We start from the raw sequence: 25,747 nt of genomic DNA, 5'->3' as shown, positions 1-25,747 counted from the left end.
AATCGGTGCCGCAACCGAACTAAAAATTCGTTAAGTAGTTCTCTCATAAAACGCGGACAGACAGACGTTGGCCTATATATATATATATATATATATATAGTGACAGATTGGGGCAATATCGCACCCTTGAACCCCTGTCCACGACTCCAGACACCAGGTAAAAGTCCAATAATCGACTTTATTAATTTGCCACAGTGCACAAAGCACCCTCTCCTCCACTATACTCATATAAACCAATAACAAATACAATAATCCAATCCTCCAGCTCCCAGACGCGTTGCCACCCTTCCACCCAGCTCAGCTCGCCGTCTGGGAGCTCCCATAGTCCTTTTATTCTCCCTGACTCGGAAGTGTTCCCAATCCCCAGTCCTTGTGATTAAATATCACTTCTAGGTTAGGTACAAGTCCTTCTTCTTCACCCCGGAAGCACGTCACTCTTCCTTAAACACACTTCCGGGATATAGGGCACAAAGAAGTCTTCGGTCCTCCCTGCGGCTCTCTCTTGTGGTCCCTGTGGTATCAGCAGGGCTGAGGATAAAAATTACAAAGTCCATGACTCCCTGCTGGTCTTCGGGGCCCCTCCATACTGCAGGGAGGGCTCCATCTGGCAGCCTGGGGGTATTGGTCGGGAAGACAAGCCGGCCAAATACCACTATATATATATATATATATATATATATATATATATATATAAATAAAGAGAGAGAAATTTAACATGCTGTGCGCACAAGTGTGTATTAGGGTTTGCATATTTCACATAAATATCTGGATCAGCTAAACTTGTATATAATTGCCAATAAAAACATGGATTTTTCAGAATATTAAAATATTTACAATTTTTGTGAAGTTGATGGTGGACCCGATTCGTCCTAATTTACAGTTCTCTGGGGATTTTCACTGATTCAATTGCTTGAGCTCAAATCAGATATTAAGGCTTTCTTCTTCAAATCTGTGTTAATTACTAAAATGTTTGGTGATTAAGCTTTACTTTATCATAATTCACAGACCAGTCACTTCAAAGCAAATTAAACTGCTTGGGTGTAGGACAAAGTGGGCATTGCCCATTCTGTGTAGCACACCAGGCCTGTTAAAAAAGCAGATTTAACAGGGATGCGAACATCCAGCTTTGCCTTCTCCCATCTTAAATTCCAAAGTAAGTGACCAAACTCTTTGTACCATGATCTACCTGAACTTCATCTGATAACAAAGGTATAAATCAGAGTTAAGCCAGACATTTTTGAGCTAGAAGGTTTGAAATGGTCTTAAACAAAAAACAAAGAGCTATAAATCGCTGAATGAAAACTTTGATGGCTAGAACAACACATCTATAAGGAAACACTGATTTTGTAATTAGAAGTGACTATAATCCAATCAGGAGAAGTCATACATTCCCTTAAAACTCACTACACCATCCTAGGGACACTCTCTGGCTCTCCCAGGTGGCTCTCTCATGGGATTTCTGAGGAAATACACAGGGGCACTCTGTCTAGGGTCACTCTTGAGCACACTATCCAAAAATCACTGAAATTTTCTGAAACAGCAAGCTGATGAGCCGCTCTTCTCACTTTGGGAACCCAAAGCCAACACTCTTTTCTTTGAGAGCCTGTGAGATGAGATTCAGTTTGCCAAGGTAAACAGTGAACCAGTCTGAACGCTGAGAAACAGCTATCTCTTCAAGAAGGGAACTTCAATATCTACACATCTGTGCCAGGAAGAATAATGCACATAACACATCAAAGGGTTTAACTGAGGAAAGAACTGTACACCACAGACAAAGGATCATGAAGCAAAGAGAAAGAGTGCACTCCAATGTAAGAAGAATCCTCCACTTGAACCTGGAGCAACAACTAAAGACTTGGTATCATAAAACTATTTATCTGTGCCAAGATATATTAGAACTCTAAACAGCAAGTACCAGCCTCCTTGTGTTATATGCTTGTCTGTTTGTGACCATTCTTATATATCTATATACAGTGGCATGCAAAATTATTTAACTATTAACTATTTAAGCCATCATAATTTTCTGTATGATAAAATATTTGTACATACATTTATCCATTTACTACTTTTAATGTGAACTCTTACGCTGTAACAATCCATTTCCAAAGTCAAAATAAACCATTTTCTGTAGATATTTACCTGAAAATTTCAAGGGGATTGAATACTTTTACATGCCACTGTGTTCACTTAAGGCTGAATCATGTTTTCGAAGACATTAGTGGAAACTAAGAGGAAGTGCCATGAAATCCAAGGGATTCCCTATAGACCTCCATGATAAACTTCAGGTGAAGCATAGATCACAGCAAAGGTATAAAACAATTTTAAAGATTTGAGTATTTCCAGGAGGATGGTGATGTAAATCACTGTTAAATGGAAGAAGTTTCAAACCACTAACAATCTTTCTAGAGCTGGCTACCTAGCCAAACTGAATAACCAGACAGGAAGCACCTGGGTGAGTCTATCAGAGCTTCAGAAGTCCTCTGTTGAGATAGGAAAATCTGTTAGAAGGATGACAATATCAGCAGTACTCTATTAGTCCGGCATTTATGGTAGAGTGGCTAAACCCTTCTTAAAGTTTGCCAAACAGCACTGAGAAGTAAGGAAAAATATCCTCTGGTGTCTGATGATACAAAAATGAAACTCTTTTGACAGTACTTCAAACACAATGTCTAGCAAAGACCAGGCACTGCTTGTCACCTTCTTAGTATTAGTACTATCCCTATAGTAAAGCGTGATGGTGGCAACATCATGCTGGGGGTGCTTATGAGCAGCAGGGACAGGGAGAGGAGACTGTGCAGAACTGAGGAAGGATTAATGCCGCCAAATACAGAGAAATCCTTAAAGAACACCTGCTCCAGTGAGCATACAACCTCAGACTGGGGTATTGGTTCACGAGCTGGCTTCAGCCTACAAAAACCTAAAAGGGTTCCTGCCTTAACAGTACACAATACCTCTTTAATGTGCTAAAATACAGTTAGGTCCATAAATATTTGGACCGCATATTGTCTGTTCACAGCAAAATCTTCCACATGCAAGCACCACACCTCAAATCAACTCCAGGCCTTTTATCTGCTTAATTGCTAATGACATAACGACAGACTTGACCACACCTGCCCATGAAATAGCCTTTGAGTCAATTGTCCAATTACTTTTGAGCCCCTGAAATGAAGGGATTGTGTGAAAAAAATGCTTTAGTTGCCTCGCATTTTTATGTAATCTTTTTGTTCAACCCACTGAGTTAAAGCTGAAAGTCTGCACTTCAACTGCATCTGTTTCATTTAAAATTCATTGTGGTAATGTACAGAAACAAAATTAGAAAAAAGTTGTCTCTGTCCAAATATTTATGGACCTAACTGTATACAAAAATTTCATTTAAATGCTCTCCTAAAAGAGATGAACGTTAAAAACTTCTAACTAAGAAGGACAAAGACAACAAACTATTTTTGTAAAGCAAAGAATTTATTTATGTATCACTCAAAAAATAAAAATGGCAAAAATGAGGCAAAAAGTCTGATTTAAAAGACAGCCGAGAGCAAACAAATTTCAAATTGAAATACAATATTCGAAAACCATGAAGAGAAGAAAATAAATCCAATAAACCAGAAAATCCAATAGTTATAATGATATGCAATCAATGAACACTAAAAACACTGAAAGATCTTTCCTAGCTTCAGAATACTAAGGCTGAACACAGTTCTTCCTCAGTGACATCAGGGTGCCTCTGCTTCTTGGGGCTCCACCCACAAAACACAAGGAAGGCAAACCAAAATGAGAATTAGCAAAAAATGGAAATGTAATAAACAAAAATAACAATAAACAAAAAATAAACTTAAAATGAATCATAATATACTCCTTTTGTTACCAGTGTTTATTAAAGAAAGCTTGTTTGGATTATTTATTAAAAACGGTTTATAACCACACCTGAACCACAAAACAGAAAACAATTAAGGTAAAGGTATCTATTTTTCACCTGGAATTCAGGTCAGGTCGGGGAACATGCAGTGGTACAGCGCGAAAACAGTATCCAGATCGAAACAGCAGGTGTTACATGGAAGTCCCCTTGGCCTGGATCAGCTGCTTGGGTTCGTAGCAATGAGGATCTTGTGAGCTGGGGAACAACGCCACAAGGCCATAGTGTTGGAACTGATGCTCCCTCACAATGCAGGTAATGTACCTCATTTGGAACTCTGTGAGCCACCTCTAGCTCGACACAAAGTCAAACCAGTGGTACCTAAGGACTCTCCAAAGAGACAAAGTATCAAAGGAGTCCAGACTTTGTTTCAGGTCACTGGATAGCATCCATGTCTCACAACGTATACAAACACAGAAAGCACCCGGACTCTAAAAGACTTGGACCTTCATCCTTGCCAAACACCCCTTTCCAGCGACCTCATAACCCCCATGATCTCCCAATCCATCTACTGACTTCATAAGAAGAGTCACTAGAGACATGAATGTCACTGCCGAGGTAAGTAAATCTCTTAATAAAGTCAATATTCTAGACAGACATACTGCTGATCGCTCTGCCCAAGAGGTCATTAAAGGCCTGGATTTTGGTTTTTATCCAGGACAATCGCAAGCCCAGACACTCAATTGCTCACTCTCTCAAGAGCTCTGCTCATAGCCTCCATTGACTCCAGGAAAATCACAGCATCATCGGAAAAGTCAAGATCAGTGAATCTTTCTTCACCAACAGATGCTAGATCCCATGGCCCTGCCCAACACCCAGTCCATGCAAGCATTGAGCAGAGTAGGAGCAAGAACATACCCCTGCCAAACCCCAGAATCAACTAGGGAAAACAGAGGTTCTGCCTCCACTCTACACAGCACTCACAGTACCAGTGTACAAGTCGGCCATGATATCCAGAAACGTTGGGGGGATCCTGCAAAGTCTCAGGATGTTCCACGGGGCAGCTTGATCAACTGAGTCGAAAGATTTATGAAAATCGACAAAGGCTGCAAAGAAACTCCATGAGAACCTTCAGTGCCAGGAAGTGGCTGATGGTAGACATCTTAGGCGTAAAAACATTGAGGGTCCTATTGAGTATGACACTAGCAAGGACCATACCTGACACAGAGGGCAATGTTATCCCTCTGTAGTTGCCACAATCCAGGTGATCACCCTTCTCTGGTGTGGTGAAACACCTCCTTCTTGAAACACCGGCAACACCAACAGAACCTTCAGCAACCTTTAGGGTCTTGTCACGGAAAGTCTCCCATATCACATTAGTATCAGCACTCACACCCAAGTCTGCAAGTTCTTTACAGAAACTGTGTGCAGACTCATTAGAAACAGGGGGATCTTGGTGTCTGGACAGGTCCAGCCTCATTCTCCAAGCTTACAGGACTCAAACTGGACCTTCAGTGTAGAAACAAGTTGTATGTGCTTAGAATTCACCTAGAACTCACATGGGTTTTGTTTTATTTTTTTTTTGGACAGTCTGGTTTTGACCCAATGGTTACAGACTTCAACTTACAACCTCATACCTACCCGTTCATTCTGAGCTATGGCGTTATTTCAGTGCCACTATTCTGAGCACACGTAAAAAAATATTGAGCGCACGTAAAAAAAGATTGCAAGTGCAAGTGTTGCATTTTGAAGAGAAATTTATTTTGAGCGTACAAAAGCTGAATTTGAGTGAACAAAATTCATTGCTGCGTGCAAAAAATGTATTTCAGTGTTTGCGCTTATCCATATACACACACACAATAGCACCCCTCTCGCTCAGTTTTTTCATTTGCGCTTGCTCGCAATGTGTTGCTTGCGCTCACAACATTCTCTGCTGCGAGCGCTCAACTCTCTGTACACCGTTATAAGTGTGCCACAAAACCAACCAATCACAGACTTGGTTTCAAAAATTCTGATTGGCTCTTACGGTCTCCAATCAGAATATAATTTGGAGAGTCAGTTGGCATGGTTGTATAATGCAACTACATTATACTACACCAACGATAGTCTTAACAAATAATATATTTTAAAATAAAATAATTAAAGATATTATCCGCAAATTGGGGTTTAATTGAGTTTAGCTGGATTTAGCTACATTTCGGACTGTTTCCGGAATGCAGCAGCTAGCGAGCTGATTGGAGACCGTAAGAGCCAATCAGAATTTTTTAAACCAAGTCTGTGATTGGTTGGTTTTGTGGCACACTTATAACGGTGTACAGAGAGTTGAGCGCTTGCAGCAGAGAATGTTGTGAGCGCAAGCAACACATTGCGAGCAAGCGCAAATGAAAAAACTGAGCGAGAGGGGGTGCTATTGTGTGTGTGTATATGGATAAGTGCAAACACTGAAATACATTTTATGCACGCAGCAATGAATTTTGTTCACTCAAATTCAGCTTTTGTACGCTCAAAATAAATTTCTCCTCAAAATGCAACACTTGCACTTGCAATATTTTTTTACGTGCGCTCAGAATAGTGGCACTGAAATAACGCCATACTGAGCCTCTGTCTCAATAGCCAAGAATATAAATAAATATATAACTCATCTTGGGTAAAGATGCATGCTAAATAAATAATACTACATATGACATGAATATCAAACACCATACAGTTAAAATAAAATTAACACTTAACATATCACATTCTGAAGTGTAAAATGAGGCATATATTATAAGGTTAAGTCAAAATTATTCAGTAACACATTTAACATAACTAACAAATCTGCAATATAGATCTTATAAGTGCATCAAGTCAGTCTCTCACTTTTCAAAATACTTTGTATTTTGCAACTTGGAGCATATGTTATGAAAAGTGGCAAGGTGCATATATATACTGCATAAAATTGTCACTCTGGTGTAACCAGGTCAAGACTCAGTGACAGATTTTCCAGTCTGCTAGAGTGATTCAAATGTATGGATGTCATGTAAAAAAACACACCTTGTGGCAGCTGAAACCTAGTACTCACTCTGTATTGCTGGCTTCAACTTATAACACGGCATCATGCTGTAACACTGATATAGCAAGGAATAGTGCCAGTTTCAGAAAACTGTGAACATAATTTATCTAATAATGGTTGCTCTTCTTTGGTGCACATGGTAATCACAGCAGGTGTCTTGGTCCTGTGCTATCAATATTTGGAAGCTGTGTCATTTGCAAATACTTTTTGACTAACGTTTGTATACAAAGTAAAATTACTAACCTTTGTCTTTACTCTCCGGTTCATTTAACAGGAAAGCCATGTGAAAGTTGCTAACATTTTTAGGGTACTGCTTTTCCAGTTCACATAGCAAAGGATAATGAGTCACAAAAAGTGTTAGAGATTTCACCTACAAAAAGGAATTAAACAAAAATTGTTTGAGCCAGGTGGTTAAAATGTAGTTAAATTTCAAAATGTTGCCATCACTCATGACAATGATGAACAGCCTAGAGCAGCAATTCATTGGAAATAGTTAAGTATTTAACACATGCATCACTGACACTTTGATTTGATGAGGACCACCCTGGAAAGTGTATACAATAAATTGCGCTTTAAGGGCAAAAAATTGACAGAGAATGATCATCACATCACTGAATAATCTGGCTAGACCAATATAAGCCTTCAATTTCTTGTCTTGACTATAGCTGCTAAATCCAATCTGCATAATACACAGTAGCACAGATTTATTTTAGAAATGCTAATCTTCCTCAGCTACGATAAAACATTGTCCCGAAGTCTAACACTTCTGTTTGAAGAGATAGTCAAGTAGCAAAAGAAAGAGATGATGCTAGTTGCAAAGAACATTTCAAGGCAAAAATTACAATTTAAAAATATGCCAGCATATTTTATACCTATTATAATGCAACATAACATTTTCAAACCCATTTAATCTAATCAATGTCACAGAAGCCACAGCCTAACCCAATAGCAATGGTCAAAAGATAAGAAACTCTAGATGTGGATAGAGGGGCCAGTTTGGAATCACCAGTTAACTTAATCCACTTGTTTTGAGAGGAATAGGAGTAAAAAATATGGACATTCAGAATAAAATCCTTGTAGATGTATTTAGATTAAGCAAACTTCACACAGACAATATCCAGACTATGGCATTGGATCCATGAGGTGGCAATGCAAACAATTGCATCATCATGCCACCCTAAAACTGTTTGCATTGGCATTTATTCATGTGCCTAATCAATATCCAGATTACTGTGCGGCCTGTTGCATTTTCAATTTCCCATTATACTGAATATCCATTTTCTGATTTCACTAATTTAATGTTTAAAAGACTTGAACTTACTGTGCACAATACGTGTGCAAAAAAAAAAACAACCTCAAGTACTGTACTTACGTAGTCAAATATTAAAATTCAGCCCACTTGTAATTCCACATAAAGTTTCCAGAAAGATAAATAGGCAGATTTAAAATTAATTCTGTGTGGGTTTATATTGCTGAATAGCTAGAATTCACAACTGTATAGTTTTCTTTGAATATATGTCTTATATGCATATCATTGCAATCAATATATGAATATATAATCATTTGTCCTTTTCTGTTTACTGTTGGTATTGTTCTACTGTTGCTCATCTATGGGAGACCAGCAAGTAAGAATTGTATTGTACTACACACTCATGACAATAAACTTGAACTTGAATGGAGTGCCATTTAGACTAGAATGGAAATAGCACTGTATCTGCTAGAATTGTCTCCTTTGTATAGGGGGAAGCTAGATGTCCCACTTTAGAAATTATATTATTTGTATAACTGCTTTTGTATACAGCATACTGTATATTTGTATTTAGTCCTGTTCATCCTATACAGAATTTTGCAAAAAAATATTTTACCCAGACACCTTATACAAATAACACTTTCGATTGTTTTCTTGATACGTTTAAATGAAGATTTGCTTTGCATATGTGGCCCAAAGTATGAAATCCATCAGACTTCCAATATGACTTGGAGTCCTGCTACGTGCAAAAGTTCGCTGATGACACTGCTATTGTGGGCTGCATCAGGAGTGGGCAGGAGGAGGAGTATAGGAAACTAATCAAGGACTTTGTTAAATGGTGCGACTCAAACCACTTACACCTTAACACCAGCAAGACCAAGGAGCTGGTGGTGGATTTTAGGAGGCCGAGGACCCTCATGGACCCTGTGATCATCAGAGGTGACTGTGTGCAGAGGGTGCAGACCTTTAAATATCTGGGAGTGCAGCTGGATGACAAATTGGACTGGACTGCCAATACTGATGCTCTATGTAAGAAAGCTCAGAGCAGACTATACTTTCTGAGAAGGTTGGCATCCTTCAACATCTGCAGTAAGATGCTGCAGATGTTCTACCAGACGGTTGTGGCGAGTGCCCTCTTCTACGCGGTGGTGTGCTGGGGTGGCAGCATAAAGATGAAAGACGCCTCACGCCTGGACAAACTTGTTAAGAAGGCAGGCTCCATTGTAGGATTAAAGTTGGACAGTTTAACATCTGTGGCAGAGCGACGGGCACTAAGCAAACTCCTGTCAATCATGAAGAATCCACTGCATCCACTTAACAGGATCATCTCCAGACAGAGGAGTAGCTTCAGTGACAGACTTTTGTCACTGTCCTGTTCCACTGACAGACTGAGGAGATCGTTCCTCCCCCACACTATGCGACTCTTCAATTCCACCCGGGGGAGTAAATGCGAACATTTTAATTTTATTTTAATTCTTTTCATTTTTATTACTATTTAATTTAATATTGTTTCTTTGTATCAGTATACTGCTGCTGGATTATGTGAATTTCCCCTTGGGATTAATAAAATATCTATCTATCTATCTATCTATCTAAGAAGTAAATATGTATGTGTGTAGAAAGGAAAAAAAAAAAGAATTACTTCTCCCATTGTGGTGTCCTGCAGATAACCAGTACCATGTTAGCATCTGTATGTGAGTGTATATGAATGCTGCTCATTTAACAATTCGGACCAAGTATGCACGGATATGCATGTGTGTATATGAGTGTGTGTGTGTGTGTGAGCGAGTGAGAAGGGAGATTTTCTGTTTGCTGTAGATATACAAAGAGCATGAGTAATGAACATTCTGGTTGACAAATAAAAGAGAAACAGTAGGATAGAAAAGAAGGAAACATTTAGCTCAGTTGTGACTTTATCTTCAATATGATTAGCTGGAGTGAAGGTGTGGTTTTGCTGTTTGACAGTGTTAAAAGTCAAAGTATAAAAAAAAAGTGCATTTTCCCACCTTTTCAGTTTGTGAACATTACTCTGGAGAGAAAGAGAAAAAGAAAACTGTACATTGTTTTTTTTTTTTGTTGTTTCATAAATTTAAGAAAAAAAAAAGTGGCACTTAAGGTTAGTCTTCTGTTCATGTTTGTATGTGCTACATAAACATATTACTTCACCAAATTTGTTTAAATGAGTAAAAGAAAAAAAATAAAACTTTGTAAAACTGATAAGTGGATAGCTTAATAACATTTCTCCAAAAGTTGACATGATGTTATTTTTGTAAGACTGATGCTCCTTATTGGTCTTATTGATCTGTTCTCATCAAAACTATTCTTGTGTTCTACAAAAAATGGTAAGTGACTAGTTGCATTCCTTGTAAATTAATCATACTAGTTTAAAATTAGGGGGCAGTACACTGGCATAGTGGTAGGCACTTATGAATCACAGTTCCCTAAGCCTCTATTTAATCCTGGCCAGGTGTGGAGTTCAGGAAGTGCATTTCACACTCTGTGTCTACATTTTGTCTCTTAGGTTAACCATTGACTCCAAAAAGACTCTGTGTATGTGTGTATGATTGTGCCTCTATTCATTATTACCTTACACCCAAAGCTGCTAAGGAAGCCTCGGGCTCCATATAATCCTCTAATGGAAAACGGGGTTTATAAAAGAAAAAAATGTATTCAAAATTATAGGAAAATAAAAATCAAACGGGGGATGCAGTGAAAGTGGATGTACCTCTCAGCATTAGGATATTTGGTTAAAATTGTAGCATTTCTTTTCCCCATGTTTGCATGTTTTTAGATGTATACTACAATATTCTTATGCATCCCAAATATGTGCCATTTAAGTTGACAGACTTTAAGTTGTTAAATGCCCCCTGGGAGTGAGAGTTAATCTGTCCTTAAAAATGGATGCCATGCAGTGTGGGCAGAGTATTTCCATTAGAATATCTGGGGTCTCTGTTCAACAAAGAAATAGAATAGGAAAGAATGGACATATGAAAAAATTAAATCCCCTTTATCATAAATGTGTATAATCGCAACTGTGGGAAAAGTGATCAGTGAACACCTGTTGAATTTCCCCTTGGGATTAATAAAGTATCTATCTATCTATCTATCTTCTGTGGGATCGTGATGACAATGGGTAAGACCTTCAGTGAGAGCGGATAGGTATGGGTAGGAGGCCTAATAGGTTGAAGCGTATAAAATGAATAATTAGTATCTCACCGTAGTTTATGTTTTAGAAGGGTATACAGATCATACATGTGTTTTTAGTATACTGACAGTTATTTTATATATTTTACAGTTAGATTTTGCTTTCATTTATCAACACATATAAAAGTATTTTATCTGATACCTGCATTATTACATGCTATACAAGCTGTGAGAAATATCCCTTTTCAAGCCTAAGCATCCAGAGGCAAACTAAATATAATATATCTGATGGTGAAGCAAAAATCTTTCATATAGTTAAGAACTCCTCAGAATACTCTGAATACAAAGAGAAATTGGTGTGTGTATGTAACTGTATTCTCTGTTGGACTAATTTTTTAAAGTATTAAAATAAAGTATTAGAATAAAATTATAAGAAAATAAACCTGCAGCATGTGTTTTGCTTGCTTGTAAACTATTTTTTAAAACAATGGTTTAAAATCTGAGTGCTGTTTTTTTGGAAATCAGCCATCTGGACTCAGTTAAACAACCACAATTTCAGCCAGAAAAAAAAAACTTACCCATGTTGCACCACAGACTCTTTGTTATCCATCCATCCATTACCCAACCAGCTATATCCTAACTACAGGGTCACGGGGGTCTGCTGGAGCCAATCCCAGCCAACATAGGGTGCCAGCCCACCGCAGGGTGCAAACACACACACACCCACACACTAAGCACAGACTAGGGACAATTTAGGATCACCAATGCACCCAAGTTGCATGTCTTTGGACTGGGGGAGGAAACCGGAGCCCCTGGAGGAAACCCACGCAGACACGGGGAGAATATACAAACTCCACACAGGGAGGACCTGGGAAGCGAACTCGGGTCTCCTAACTGTGAGGCAGCAGCGCTACCCACTGCGCCGCCCACTTTTCGTTATAAGTTAAGTTATTGTTTTTCAAGGACGTTATGCAAGAAAACAACTGCCATAAAAACCTAAGTAAGTTAAACACAAACTAAGGTACAGTTAGTATTATTCATATACAACTTGAAAACAGAGAAACACAGCAAAAAAGAAAAAATAGAAATTGAGACTGAGAAAACAATGCGGACCACTGGCCTTCCAGCTCCTAACCAAATGCACAGCATATTACATCTCTTAGTATAGGGACCAAATGATCCATTGATCTGCACTGCTGAAAGTTTTCAAGTAAGAAACTATTTTAAAGAATGAGAATTTCCAGAAATTTATGGAGAGAGACAGAATCAGAAGATTTTCTGCAAGAGGCTAGGACTAGTTTAGCAGCTCTCTTTACCAAATTAGCCTCTATTGAATAAATGTTAGGGTAAGGTCAGAGACAGAAGACCAAAAACAACTTGGGGGAAATCCCAAAACTTATAAAGAAATCTGTAAGGGATATACTGTATAAGGGACAAAAGTGACAAATGGTATCCATGGCCAAAAGCATAGTATAAAGTTTGTATGCAGTAAGGTAAAGGCTGGTAATTTGGGTTTTTAGAGGATGCAGTGATGTCTTTAAATATAGCTCTACAAGAGATAGGGAAAACAGTAAAGACTGAGAATAAAGGTAGATATCTAACAGATGCCTTAAATAAAGTTGCATATGGACACAATGGGCTTTAATTACAGAATAGCAAACAAAAAATGTATAAAGAGGTAGGAAGGTAGTGGATCGGATATTAGGACACCATGTGCTTCAGGTACTGATCTGAGTTGGAGATAGAAAAAGGAGAGACAGAAACCTTAGAATGTTTCCAGGCTTGGAGTCATCATTAATGGCATCAAGTGTTGTAATAACCTGATATACGCGGGGAAAAGAGATAGGTCTGCCACTAATAAAAAAAGAGCAGGAGTATGAGCTAAGTTACCAGCACAGCCAATAGTGAAGTTTCAAATAAACCTTTTTCAGCCAGCCAGTCATACACAACATCATCACCTGAGCCAGTGTTACTATTAATGATGTCTTTAAACTCAGAGGCAAACTTAACACAAAATATATTATTACAGTGCAGAGACAATTAAAACTCCAAAATGGCAGTATGAAGAACACTCAGAAGTAAAATTTGCAATAGAAGGAACATAACTGTCAGATAGGCAGACAGTTTCAAAAGATGCATTCGCAGCAAGGAAGGAGAGCAACTTTGAAATAAAAATGTAGTCTTGCATGAGAATGCATGAGGATGAAGCCAACAGGAGAAATGTGTTATTAGAAGAATTTAGCAATTGAAAATAATCAGTCAGATTCAAATTAGAAACAAATTCACAAAGTGAATGAGTCAAGCGAGTAATATGAATGCAGGGAAAGGACATTTTACCTAGCAAATAATTCATGAAGGCATTTGCCCACATGTTGTTCCAGGGATATTTTTGCATATATTGGTTTTGCTCTGCTGTTCTGGCTTTCTGGTCTCCACTTGGGCACTGTAGATGCTGACGTTTTTCCTTGCTTCCTTTCGTTGCTTTAAAATCCAATTCTTTTCTATCTAATGGCATCATAAATCAATGGGGAATTCAGTGATTCCACGCTCATTAGGGTTTTCCTGGTGTTTTTAAACACACATCTTCTATCAGTGCAAACTTTTGATGCAGTTGTTCTCTTGTTTGGGAGTAGTGGTGTGGTCTGTTGACTGCAACTCCTTAGGGTAAGGCTCAAGGAATGGGAAGGATTGGGTGATGGGATGATTGCAGGACACTGTCTGCTTGTTTGTTTCATGTATTCATTGTTTTTTATTTCAACATGCTGATGTTCTTTTGATTTTATTAATAAGAATTAATCAAAAGAAAGAAAGAAAGAAAGAAAGAAAGAAAGAAAGAAAGACTTTTGCATCCATAACCACAATAATACGGTGGCCTTTCATATTTAAAATTTGGCCATTTACAGTATAAGGAAGGAAAGAGGATTGATAATGTGATTGGTGAAAAAACGCAGAGGGCTATTCCTAGTACTCATTTCCATCATGTAACAGAATCAATCAGCATTTGCATTTTCAGAAAACACATCAAGTATTTTGGCTTGCAACCTGCAGTGAAGAACAGCAACTCTGTGCTTCTTACAGTTAGCTGATACAGTGGCTGCTATGAAGTAACATTTATTACTAGATCTGGGCATGTTTTTGGCCAGTAATCCAAATTCTTTCTTCAGAAAAGCATTGACGCTTCCATTTTCAGCATTTTCTTTAAATCTCAGAAAATAGCATTACTTCTATAATTTCCATTATCCATCTCTGTTATCTTAGAACTTAATGACACAACCCGACCATTCAAAAAAATAATCTGCTTTTGGTAGTCAGTTGTTTCCATCAGCATTCTAAAATTCAGCAAGATCTTCTTCTGCTTAGTTTTAAATTGCTTAATTTTCATTTTAAGATAAAGATTGAGTTTTAACACTCGTTTAAAAATACATTATGAATCCCTTACTTTTAATACCTTTCCTTCAGAGCAACAAGTAAACCTACAGAGTGAAACTCAGCCACGGTACAACTATAAAAGTCTTCTTCAAGTTCTGTGGTAATGCTTATTATAGAGATCTAAAGAGCCTAGTCCTGAGCACCTAAAACCAAGCAAGGGTTAGCCTACTTAAAACAGAAGCATGGATATCACATAATAATTGTCTATTTATTATTTTCCAATTGTTTTTACTATTCAGATGCACAGTACAGTAAGCATTTTCTTAATCTTCACCACTCTGCATTAGTAGGACAAAAAGTAGAGCGACTACTGACTTTCGACAACAACATTTTTAATGTGCCAGTGTCAAAAAGAATGTGATTAACTAATTGAAAATCAGGTGAAAGTAACATGCACAGATGGTATGAGAGTATAAATGGACAAATCATTTCTGAAGATGGACTTGAATTAATATTTTTTTAAAACTCCCTCGATAGCTTTTTGACCACTGATGATCTTTATAAAAATAAAAATCAATTCTAGGAGATTTTCTGTTTAAAAAAATATTACTATTCACTGTGCCTTTTTCAGCCACTTAAAAAAAGAAAGAAAAGAAGAAGCACCTGAACAACAGAGCATTATTGAAAAGAAAATGGTCTACAGATGTGACTTTTTCCTCCTCTCTGCTTTAACAACTTACCAGAACAAAATGCTGGTTGTAAATGTCAGCCTGGGGCTTTTCAAAATCAAATGCCACTACTTGCAATTAACACATAAACTTCTAAGCTTCTTTTATCAATAAAAAAAAAAAATGACAGCAAATTAGCTTTAAACTTCAACTAAAAATTCTGCCAACTAAGTGTAATGACTAGATTGATTATTCTATCCTTCCAAATATTATTTCTAATTGGAATAAAGGATTGTTGGCTTAAAAATTGTATCTTGTCTTCACTGGTAAACTGCAAACTCAAAGGCATCATATTTAATAACTACTCCACTTTTGCAGACCACTCCACTTTTTGAGCAAATCTGAATAAAGAATGCAAACCTGTGAACTCTAGCATGACCTTACAAAGCTGCCCAGTTAATTCTTACACGGAGGATTAAAGCCAAGATTGTGACTAAAATAAATGGCAGGGCACTGTTTTCCAAACACCTGTAGCTCATTGCAACAAATATAGTGTATATATAGGTAGATTAGCAATGTCAGCAGACTCTGGTCAATTAGCTAAATCCATCTGATCTATGACTGGGCTATGGGTCAAAAGGGTATCCTATTTAGACTACATTGCATAAGCTGGCTTTGGTTAGAAGCAAACTTGTTGTATGCGGCTTAATGTTACAGTAATTGGTAAATGGAGAATTATCTCATGCACTAACCTCCAAGAACAAACATGTTTACACTTCTCCTTAGCAAATCCGTTTTCGGTGAGAGGCTGTAAGGATGAAATGATCACCTGAATAAGCTGCAAATGCAGTCATCACTATGAAAATGCTCAGGGGAAAAAGAGCTGAGCCTCTTCAGTGTACAGCAGTTTCTCAGACAGTGGATAGATTAAAGAAAGTCATACACCAGAAGAAATCTCTTTTTATCTTACTTTTATCATATGCTCTAATGCAGTAAGATTTCAATTATACAGTATCCATTTTAGGACATTTTCCACCCTTCAACAAAACACCATCCATCCTCTGGCAAAAGTCCATCCTCTCTCCTATTTCTTTCATAATGGCATCTGTTCTCCAACAAAACACCATCTGCATTCTGTAACTGAGCAAAATGCCATCCTTCTTCCTGCCTCTGACCTCCATCAAATCCTCTCACCTTCCAAATAAATCAGATGCAAAAATGAGAAAATACAAGCTGGACGTTTTGGAAGAAATTGTAGTAGCTGTCAATCATTTTTACAATGCTGGCAGTTAACCCATTGACAGATGCACTTCTGTCGATCGATATTTTAAGCTACACGTTTCTCTTGGGTACAAGTACATTTTAGATAGCCAGTTGTGTTCATCTCCTTTAAACTTATTTTTCTTCAAACAAATGTACACTGCAGCTTTATTATGCCTTATCTCCTAAAACATTTCCATGATTTAAGGTGTAAAATGATGATGTTCACTTCCTTGATGGAGGAACAGATGCCCCTTTGAAAGAGATAGGAGGGAGGATGGAGTATTACTACTGGGCGCACATAGGTTTTGTCAGAATACTGATGTGGTTTTGGCAGATGTGGAAGGAAGGATTTAATTTTGCCAGAAGAAGGGTGGCATTTTGTTGTAGACAGGACGATTTCCTTAAATAAACACCATAAAAATGAGTTCATCCTGAACTAGCTACTATACTATGAAAAAAAAAGGAAACAAAACACACAGTGCATGAACATAAATAAAGACCCACAAGTTACATAAGATTTGAAACTACTGGTTTTGTGGATTCTAGAGGTAGTGTTTCCATAGGGTTATTCCAGATTAAGCAGGAAAAATGAATCATAGGTATATCATGTGACAAAGCATTCAATATACCCTAAATCTAATATTCATGCCACTTGAGATTTAAGAGCAAATAATCATGGAGGCTTAGGTTTATCACAAATAATAGCAGTTAATGTTAAGGATGATGATGGTGTTACAGGTAAGTGATGGGAAAAGGGGCAATTTTTGATTCAGTTTGGAAAATACAGCAGTTTTGTAGCTAAATTAGTTGCATTTACAAAGTAATAGGATCAACAACAAGAATTAAGAGTCAAAAATAGTTATGTCACTGTGTCCTTAGTCTGTTCTGTATCATATCTTCATCCTCTCTTCTGCAATCACAGCTACTTTCTTATAAGATGAAAGACATTTTTGTGTAAGGAGTCAATGGCTGAAAGTTTTAATGGAAAATGCATCTGGTGACATGATATGATTAAGTCGAGGAAAACTCAAAATGCTAACATAATGCAATATTTTCAGACCCATTTAGTCTAATACAGGTGTTATGTGTTAAACAAGGTTCCCCGGCTTAAGTTTTAATTCCCTTTTTATACCTTTTCCCTTTATTTTTATTCTTTAATTGTTATTGTTAATGTTTAAATTGTTAATCATGTTTATCATTTGTATAATTATGAATTTTTGTGAAATGCAATTATTATTTTAATTACTGTATGTTCAGTGGAACATTGAATGCACTGGTAGTTGGTTAGATTTACCCTGTTTTGCTATTGCTAAGTCTTTGTGTTTATTGACTTTTTGATTCATTTGCTTCTGGTTTTTGAGATTCTGACTTCTGGATAGTTTTTTGGGACCCGTTTCCTTAGAACTGCTGTGCTGGCAAATCCTTCTTGCTCTTTTGAGCTTTATGTGATTTTTTGTATATTTTTTGTTAATAAAGCCTTCTTTTGTAAAAAAATATTTTTGCAGTACTGTCTACAAACAGTTATTCTCACCTTTGAGGGCATTTTGTTTATTTTTGGGACCGTTCTCACATTTTTGAACATTTTGAAGCCAAAGTTTCATATGACCAGGTGTAGTGCAAAGCCAGCAATTCAAGTTGTTCCTTATGCTGCAGGAAACTGAACCTTTTCTTGGCAGGTTTAGTTGGATTCTGGCCTGTACTGAGTCTTATTTTAGTGGTCTCACAAGGAATCACAACATCAGGGCCCTGGCAGGCCATAGATTATTCTTGCAATATTGAAAGCAAGGTAGGAAATGGACCTCGACTGAGCACCAATCAATTGCCCACATTCACTCTCATGCAGGACCAATTTGGAACTGGCAATTTCACTAATATGCACCTTTTTGGTAATTTGGGAAGAAACCTTTCCCACCGTATCTAAACAAAATATGTGCTGCACATTCCAAACTGCTGTAAATTAAACCAATGTTGTGACTTGGCAGAATGTCAGTCACACAGGAGAATCACAGAGGTCATCAGGTGGGACTCCTCTCTCAAATAGTGTTTCGTTGGATTTGAGGCCCACGACACCGAACATGTTTTAACAGTACATGTGACATTTTACACTCTCCCCATTTTACATGCTCAGCCAATTGTAACCCATTAGTATTAATAAAGCCATTAATAACACAAAACTAACCCACTTTTTCCCTATATGAGACAATTCTGCCAAACTCTGGTAAACTTCGATCAATGTCACACAAAACTGACTCATACTGCGAGCTTACGTCAGCAGCCACTGAGGTAAACTCAGAATTGTGCCGGACATGCTCGCACTATATTAACTAAAACACCTATATAAAACCACCCAATAAAACCCCATTTAGCTGCAATACAACAATGTTAAAAACCTAAAATGAATAAATAACCCATAAAATCTTATAATATAAATATGTATTATAAACTATGCATTTCAAACATACCTAAATATTATAATTGATCTTACAGTTTGTGAATTGTTTCTCTAACTTTGTAATAAACTGTACTCTATTTCACAATTGAACTACAATATACTTTATTCTTTCACTGTCAAGTACCTGTTATCATCTTTTTTGTGTCGACTACTTTTTAAAATGGCCTTGTTCATTTCTAGTAAATACATCGGGTACAAAAATTCACTGATAAGAGAGACAAATTTCAACTTCAGTCTTAGTTTTTGCATATACAGAGTAAATGTATATACAGAAGTAAAAGTGATCCTTCAATAAAATAAAATAAACTGCATTCAATACTTCACTGAGTTTCAAACATCTGTGCATGACATTTATTGGATATTATTGTTATGAATACACAGATACACAGCTGGCATTCATATACACATGTAAAAAGCATATGGTGATAAATGAGAGTGCCTCCAAACATGGCGTTTCTTAAATGCTACTTACCCCCATCTTGCATGTAATGGTGGGTGACAAAGATTTTTAATCTCAAATTTTCATGGAGAAATTAAATTAAAGACAGTCTTCTATACCAAAGAATGAGAAGGAGATGCAGATCATCAATTCAGTCTCACAGCATTGTGGAAATACCTTGCCTGTTTACATTCAGTGCTGGCTTTTCAGAAAGTAAGTGTTAATAATATTTTAACAAAAAATGTATTTTGACTACACAAATGGAAATCAGACATTTGGATTATGCAACATGAGTTTCATGAGAATTTTTTTTTCTTTTTTCCATGGACTTTTTTCTCATTGCTTGGCACAGTATAGCACTGGTCACCTATCAAATCCAGTTTAGTTTGAATATTTAATATTTAATTTCTACACGAAAGCATGAAATTAAAACATTTTCTTGGCCACCACTACAAACTACAGGGGTAACTAAAAAAAAAAAAATGTAATTTAGGGTGGAGTATTCCTTTTAACTGTAAGATAAATTTCTTTTTAAGTTTAAACATTCCACAAAATGCCACAAAAAAGATAACACAAAAATATAAGCTCCTAAAAATGTATATAACTAAGATGAGAGAAGAAGGGGTAATACTGGCCATTTACAGTAATAATTGGCTAACCTTCATAAAGAATATTTAAATAAGATTTCTTTTTAAACCTGTATCAGTTTATCAGTATGTATGTTTTAACATCAGACTGGTATTCAAAATTTCAGCAAGACTTTCAGTGTCTTTTCAGTGCCAAGAGCTCAGCAGCAGTCAAGAAATTTGCTCATGCTCCTGCTTTCACTAGTATTAAAAATCAAGCTATATGCCATTTTTACTAATTGTTTCAGTAAATGTTTTCAGGGATTGTATGTCATCGGCAAAATACTTCCAGCAATCAAGAACTGCTTGATTATGGTGCTAATTTTACATCCATAGAACAAGAGAAATTAATACTTGTATAAGTTTGGGCAGTTGAATGAGGGAGACAAGGAATAAGGAGCTACAAAATACATATTCTTTCTGTAGGTAACTGGAAGGACACTTGTTACATTCTTAACAGTAGGCAGTTGCTGTATAATAAGTATTACTTTATTTGAATGTACTTATACAAGCTTAAGATAATTTTGCTGCCTCAGCTATTTACTGTAATCAACTTTATGCTGAACACCCACACATTTCTTTAATCTGTTAAAACTCAAAGTGGGACTGGTATGGAATAAGCTGGAGTCTGGTATTGCATATTACTCAATGTTATATTTTTTTTTCTTCCTTTTTGGGACGGTATAGTTTTGACTTGTACATTTAATTAGAACCTGGCCAGCATAAAACTGTTTCACATATTTCACAATAAAGCAACAAGTGTACATGATCTACCCTGTACATGGAAATAATTATTGGAAAAACCGATTGATATTTTGTTTTAACACTTGTTTGAAACGTACATAATTATAAACAGGGCAAGATTAAGCCAATCAGGTGCCCACAGGCTATGACATCTCTGTGCCTTCCAACTCTGCCACCCATTTTAAAAAACAACACAAAATTGGAGGAAAATAACATAAAGGTACTGAAGAAAAATGGTAGTGCTGCTGCCATGCAGTAAGGAGATCATGGATTTGTGTCATGGGTCCTCTGTGCTTTGAGGGCTCTGAGTAGTAAGAAAAATACTATGTAAATGTAAAGAATTATTATTAATTATTTTAAAAATCAAGCAAATAACAATCACAAATCAAAATGAAACACAGAAAATAAAACAAACCATATTCTACATATAGCCAAACAAGGAGGAAGAACTTGCATAAGACAGAGATTTATAGGAGACCTCTCATACTCTCTCCATTGCTGGATTTGAATTTGAAGTGAGACTATAAGAAAACCTGTTATTGGTGTTTATACTGCCACTAAGGCATTGTCATCTTTATTCTGGCATTTTGCATCCTTCTAACCCAATAATTTTCAATATCTTCATTTCTCATAATTTATTTTACCCAGCAGACTAGATTTATACTGTAGCAGGCATCTTTATCTGTAACATCACAGTTATTATTAATTTGATGATGTTCCAAAATCCGTAATTCACCTACCTGCACAGATGCTGAACATGATGTTGAAGGCAGAACAACAAGGTTAGTCCTTCAGCTACTGTATGTATTGTGCATCTGTTGGATCATCAGCAGATCTTCCTTTTTTAGCTATCTTGTTAGAACAGCCTGTTAGTTTGGGCATCTTTTGAACTACAACCTGCTCTCTTGAAGGTTTTCTTTTCTTCACCCCATTGTTCTGACATTTTTAATGACAGTAGCCATGATCAACAAAATTGAGTTGTAATAACTCCTAATGACAATCTAGTTTGAGTACATACTGAAGAAATCAAACGCTATTAATAATTTCTGGAACTCACCTTTATTTGGCTAGCGGTACTTCAAATTTCTAGATGCTTGTATTGGTTCTTTTAAATAGTAGCATGACATTTTTTCAGCTTCTATTTTAAGCATTCAAAAATACATTACCATTTTTTAAACACATCATATACATTTGCAACCCCAAAAACTCTCTTAAGCCCTATTATCATGAAGAAAGTACCAATTATGTGATTATTAAATTCAAATAATGGGTTGTAATGTGTTTACCTAATGTTTAATCTTTAGAATACAAGTATCAGCTGAATGTATTGTAGTCCATTGAATCAGAGTGACCAGCTGCACTTAGAACCTCAAAGGAGAATTTTTGCGATTCAGCAGTTAAGAAATAGAAAGGGGAAGTTTTCCCAGTTATAGCAAAGGAAGAATCCATGTATTTATAGGATATTTGTTTCAAAAGTAGCTTCAGATTTGGAAGCAAAGGAAAATTACTTTACTTATAGAAGGAAGTAAATCTTATACTGTATGTAAATAGGTGGTATACACTTATAAACCTTTGATGCGGCTTAACCGTATACACTTATAAACCTTTGATGCGGCTTATCTCGCTTCCATGTGAAGATGTATCAGTTTGGCATTCAAATGAGCTGCTGGTCAAATAGTTGAACACGCAGCTGAGGTAACCTAAAAATTTCCTAAATCATTACTGACATAAAGAATTAATTCAATTTATATCAGCTCTGGGACTATTATCAGTTGGACAGGTTGCAAGCCCAGGGAACACAAAAAATATAAGATCAAAAAATTTTTGTGAAGAACTCCAAACGCTGATTCTGTGTTTCGTATCATAAAATCACACTGCAGTCCTACAAAGCTTTGACTATTATAAATGACTTTGCTATTTGGATCAGCCATCATAATTAGCTGAAGACTCTATTATAGATTTTTAAAAACCAACACTTTTAGCAAATAAAGAATACGGAAATATCCAAAGAGCTTAAGCTATGTGCATTGCAGGGAAATAAATGAAACTAAACAAATAGGTTAACTGCAATAAGTACTTACTTGTTTGATGAAATACTCTAGAGTGGCATATGCAATTGCAATGCCATCATGAGTGCTTGTCCCACGACCAAGCTCATCAAGGATAACAAGTGAGTGTGAAGTTGCTTTGAACAAGATTTCAGAGGCCTCAGAAAGCTCTTCCATGAAAGTGCTTCTTCCCTTATAAATATTGTCAGCTGCTCCCATTCTGCAGAATATAATATGTTAAGAACATCAGAGAAAAGAGCATCTACAGAAGACATACATGAACAAATTCAATGTACACATAAAAACATATGTGTTTTAACATATTTGCATGTATGTATATTTGATGTTCATTTAAATAACATGGGTCATTTAGATAAATATTATCCAAATTAACAAATAACAGCATACAATATTTTTTTTAAATCATTTATTCAAATCAAAAGTTTGAAAAGCAATTGTCTGATGTTGAAAAATACTGTTAAGTACAGCCGTGGCTTTCACAATTGTTGGCCACTTTTACAGAAATAAAGTACATTTCTATAGAAACTTCTTATTCTTCCACACTGGAGCAGAGTGGTGGCTCTGAGGCTAGGGATCTGCACCAGCAATCAAAAGGTTTCTGATTTGAATCCTGTAAACTCTACTTCCTTAACCTGTTTTGTCCTAGTTATGACATTAATCTGCATCCAGCCCTGCAAGCTGGTCCTCCAACTTGCAGGGACAACTTGGGGGGTTGGTGGTAAGATTGGCACTACAGTAACTGTAAAAAAAACCTTATACTGTTCAAGTGTGGGGCTGTGATGTCACCTGTTGCATTAAGCTAGTAAGAGTTTAATTGTACATGTATTTGTACTATGCGGATCAGTAAGGAACATTTGTCTTGGCACACATTATAATGCAAGTGAATACAGTTTAGCTTTAACTACACATGTTACATGCATAACTTTTTCATACTGTAATGGTCAGTTGACCAAAACGCTAGCGAATAAAGTCATACTTGACAAGATACAGTGTGCCCAGTTCAGGTCAAGTCAAGTTGGGGAGCATGCACTTGTACAGCACGTTGTCATAATGACCACACTACAAAACAGCTTGGGATTCTGGTTGACAAACACTCAGGCAGACACATGGTGTAGTCCCACCCCCAAGAAATGACAATCTATCTGCCGCAGCCAGGTGTTACATGGGCGTCCCCTTGGCCTGGTCCAGCCGCTCAGGTCAACAATGAGGATCCTGTGAGCCGGATCACACAACATGGCCATAATGCTGTTTCTGTTGCTCCCTCTCAATGCAGGTAATGTGTCTTATTTGGGACTCCGTGAGCAACTGCTCATTCAACATAAAGTCAAACCAGTTGTACCCAAAGACTCTCTGAAGAGACACAGTGACTAAGGAGTCCAGTCCTCATCTCAGGTCTCTAGATAGTGTCCTAGTCTTGCAAACATATAGCAAAACAGGAAGCACCAGGACTCTAAAGAACTGGAGCTTTGTCATTTTGCAAAGATATCAGGAGCACCACACATCCCTTTCCAGTGATGCTGTGACCCCCAAAATGCTCTGCTAATCCATATACTGACTCCATAGGAAGAGTCACCAGAGACATGATTGCTGCTGCCAAGGTAAGTAAACCTCTCGACAGGGTGGACATTTTCTCTGCAGACACTGCTGAAGGTTGGGCCCAAGAGGTCAGTAAAGGCCAGGATCCTACAGTGTGCCCTCTCTTCGATAAAATTAAAAACTCTAACTCCACAACAGAACCGTAATTTCACAATTGAAGTAGCACATGTTCAGTGATGCAGCCTCGAATGTATAGCCAGTGAAAAGCCAGAACATGAGGATCCTCCCGCATCCTTCAAGTCTCCTCTTTGGTAACATTTCAGTTTTCCAATAAACTATAGTAGCAACAGGCAAAGACAAATGGATAAGACGAAGACAGGTATGTTGCTAGCAGTATATCAAACATGATCACTCATTAAGACGCCATCATCCAAATATGAATATCACCAGTACAAGAAAAGAAAAAAAAAAAAAAGAGGAATGCAGACACTGCTCCTTAAGGTATTTAAAAAACATCTCCTTGCTAACTCAGACCTGGCAAAAGCAATAACAACCAAGTTTTAAAAAAAAAAAAATGTTAAAAGAGAATGAACCCCAGTACGACGTTCCCTCTTGCCCATATTTCAACTGTGAAGTCACACTAGCCATTTAAAAACAAGTACAAGCTGTAGTTTTACATGACTTATCTGAGGCTTCAGCCTTTGTTCTCACTACTTTCTGCAGACAATTTGGACAAATAATTTTTTTCTTAAAATAACATGGGAATAGAACGAATCAATAATTTTCTACATGCTGTACTTTAAAGGATCTTTACTTTATTATACTATATATTTATTATTTCTTATTTGATAACCTTCAGAAGCACTAAGTTTTGTTAGTAGGTTGCAGCAACATTAACATAAATTATTGTCTGTAACGCCTATGCTTACATATGTTTTTTTTTAAACAAAGAAATGTAATTTTTTTTATTCAAAGAAATTTTCTTTGCAATCCATACCTGTTCAGGAAATTATGGCCAGTTTGCCACTGTTTACAAGTTTGTACAAGTACTGTATATATTTTTTCAAGTTAAATCTATATATATATAAAAGTCAATGTGTGCATGCATCTATGTTCCAGCATGACGTCCGAACGGCTGGAGCAATTTTCATGAAACTTGGAACAAATGTTTCTCAATGGTCGACTAAAAATACTGTAGGGTGAAATCAACCCTAGCCCACCCCCTTCTGGGTGGGTGATCTTACGGCACTGTATGCATGTTATCATCCAGTTGACACTCGGATCGA

The 25,747-nt window shown here is 36.9% G+C and overlaps 1 protein-coding gene across 3 annotated transcripts in view; it reads right to left on the bottom strand.

Moving 5' to 3' along the window:
• The window catches only part of msh3 (mutS homolog 3 (E. coli)), a 351,434-nt gene that overhangs the window by 28,768 nt on the left and 296,919 nt on the right, over positions 1–25,747 (bottom strand). For all 3 annotated transcript variants that reach the window (XM_039759260.1, XM_039759261.1, XM_039759262.1), the window contains exons 21-22: positions 22,938–23,124; positions 7,146–7,272 (exon numbers count right to left, since the gene is read on the bottom strand). In XM_039759260.1, the coding sequence (XP_039615194.1) occupies positions 7,146–7,272; positions 22,938–23,124 (314 nt within the window). The remainder of the gene's footprint in view (positions 1–7,145; positions 7,273–22,937; positions 23,125–25,747) is intronic.

This window comes from Polypterus senegalus, chromosome 7 (genome assembly GCF_016835505.1).
Source record: "Polypterus senegalus isolate Bchr_013 chromosome 7, ASM1683550v1, whole genome shotgun sequence".
In the NCBI taxonomy this organism is placed as follows: Eukaryota; Metazoa; Chordata; class Cladistia; order Polypteriformes; family Polypteridae; genus Polypterus; species Polypterus senegalus.
The sequence above is the reverse complement of the archived record's forward strand: the minus strand, read 5'-3'. Positions and strand labels throughout refer to the sequence as shown.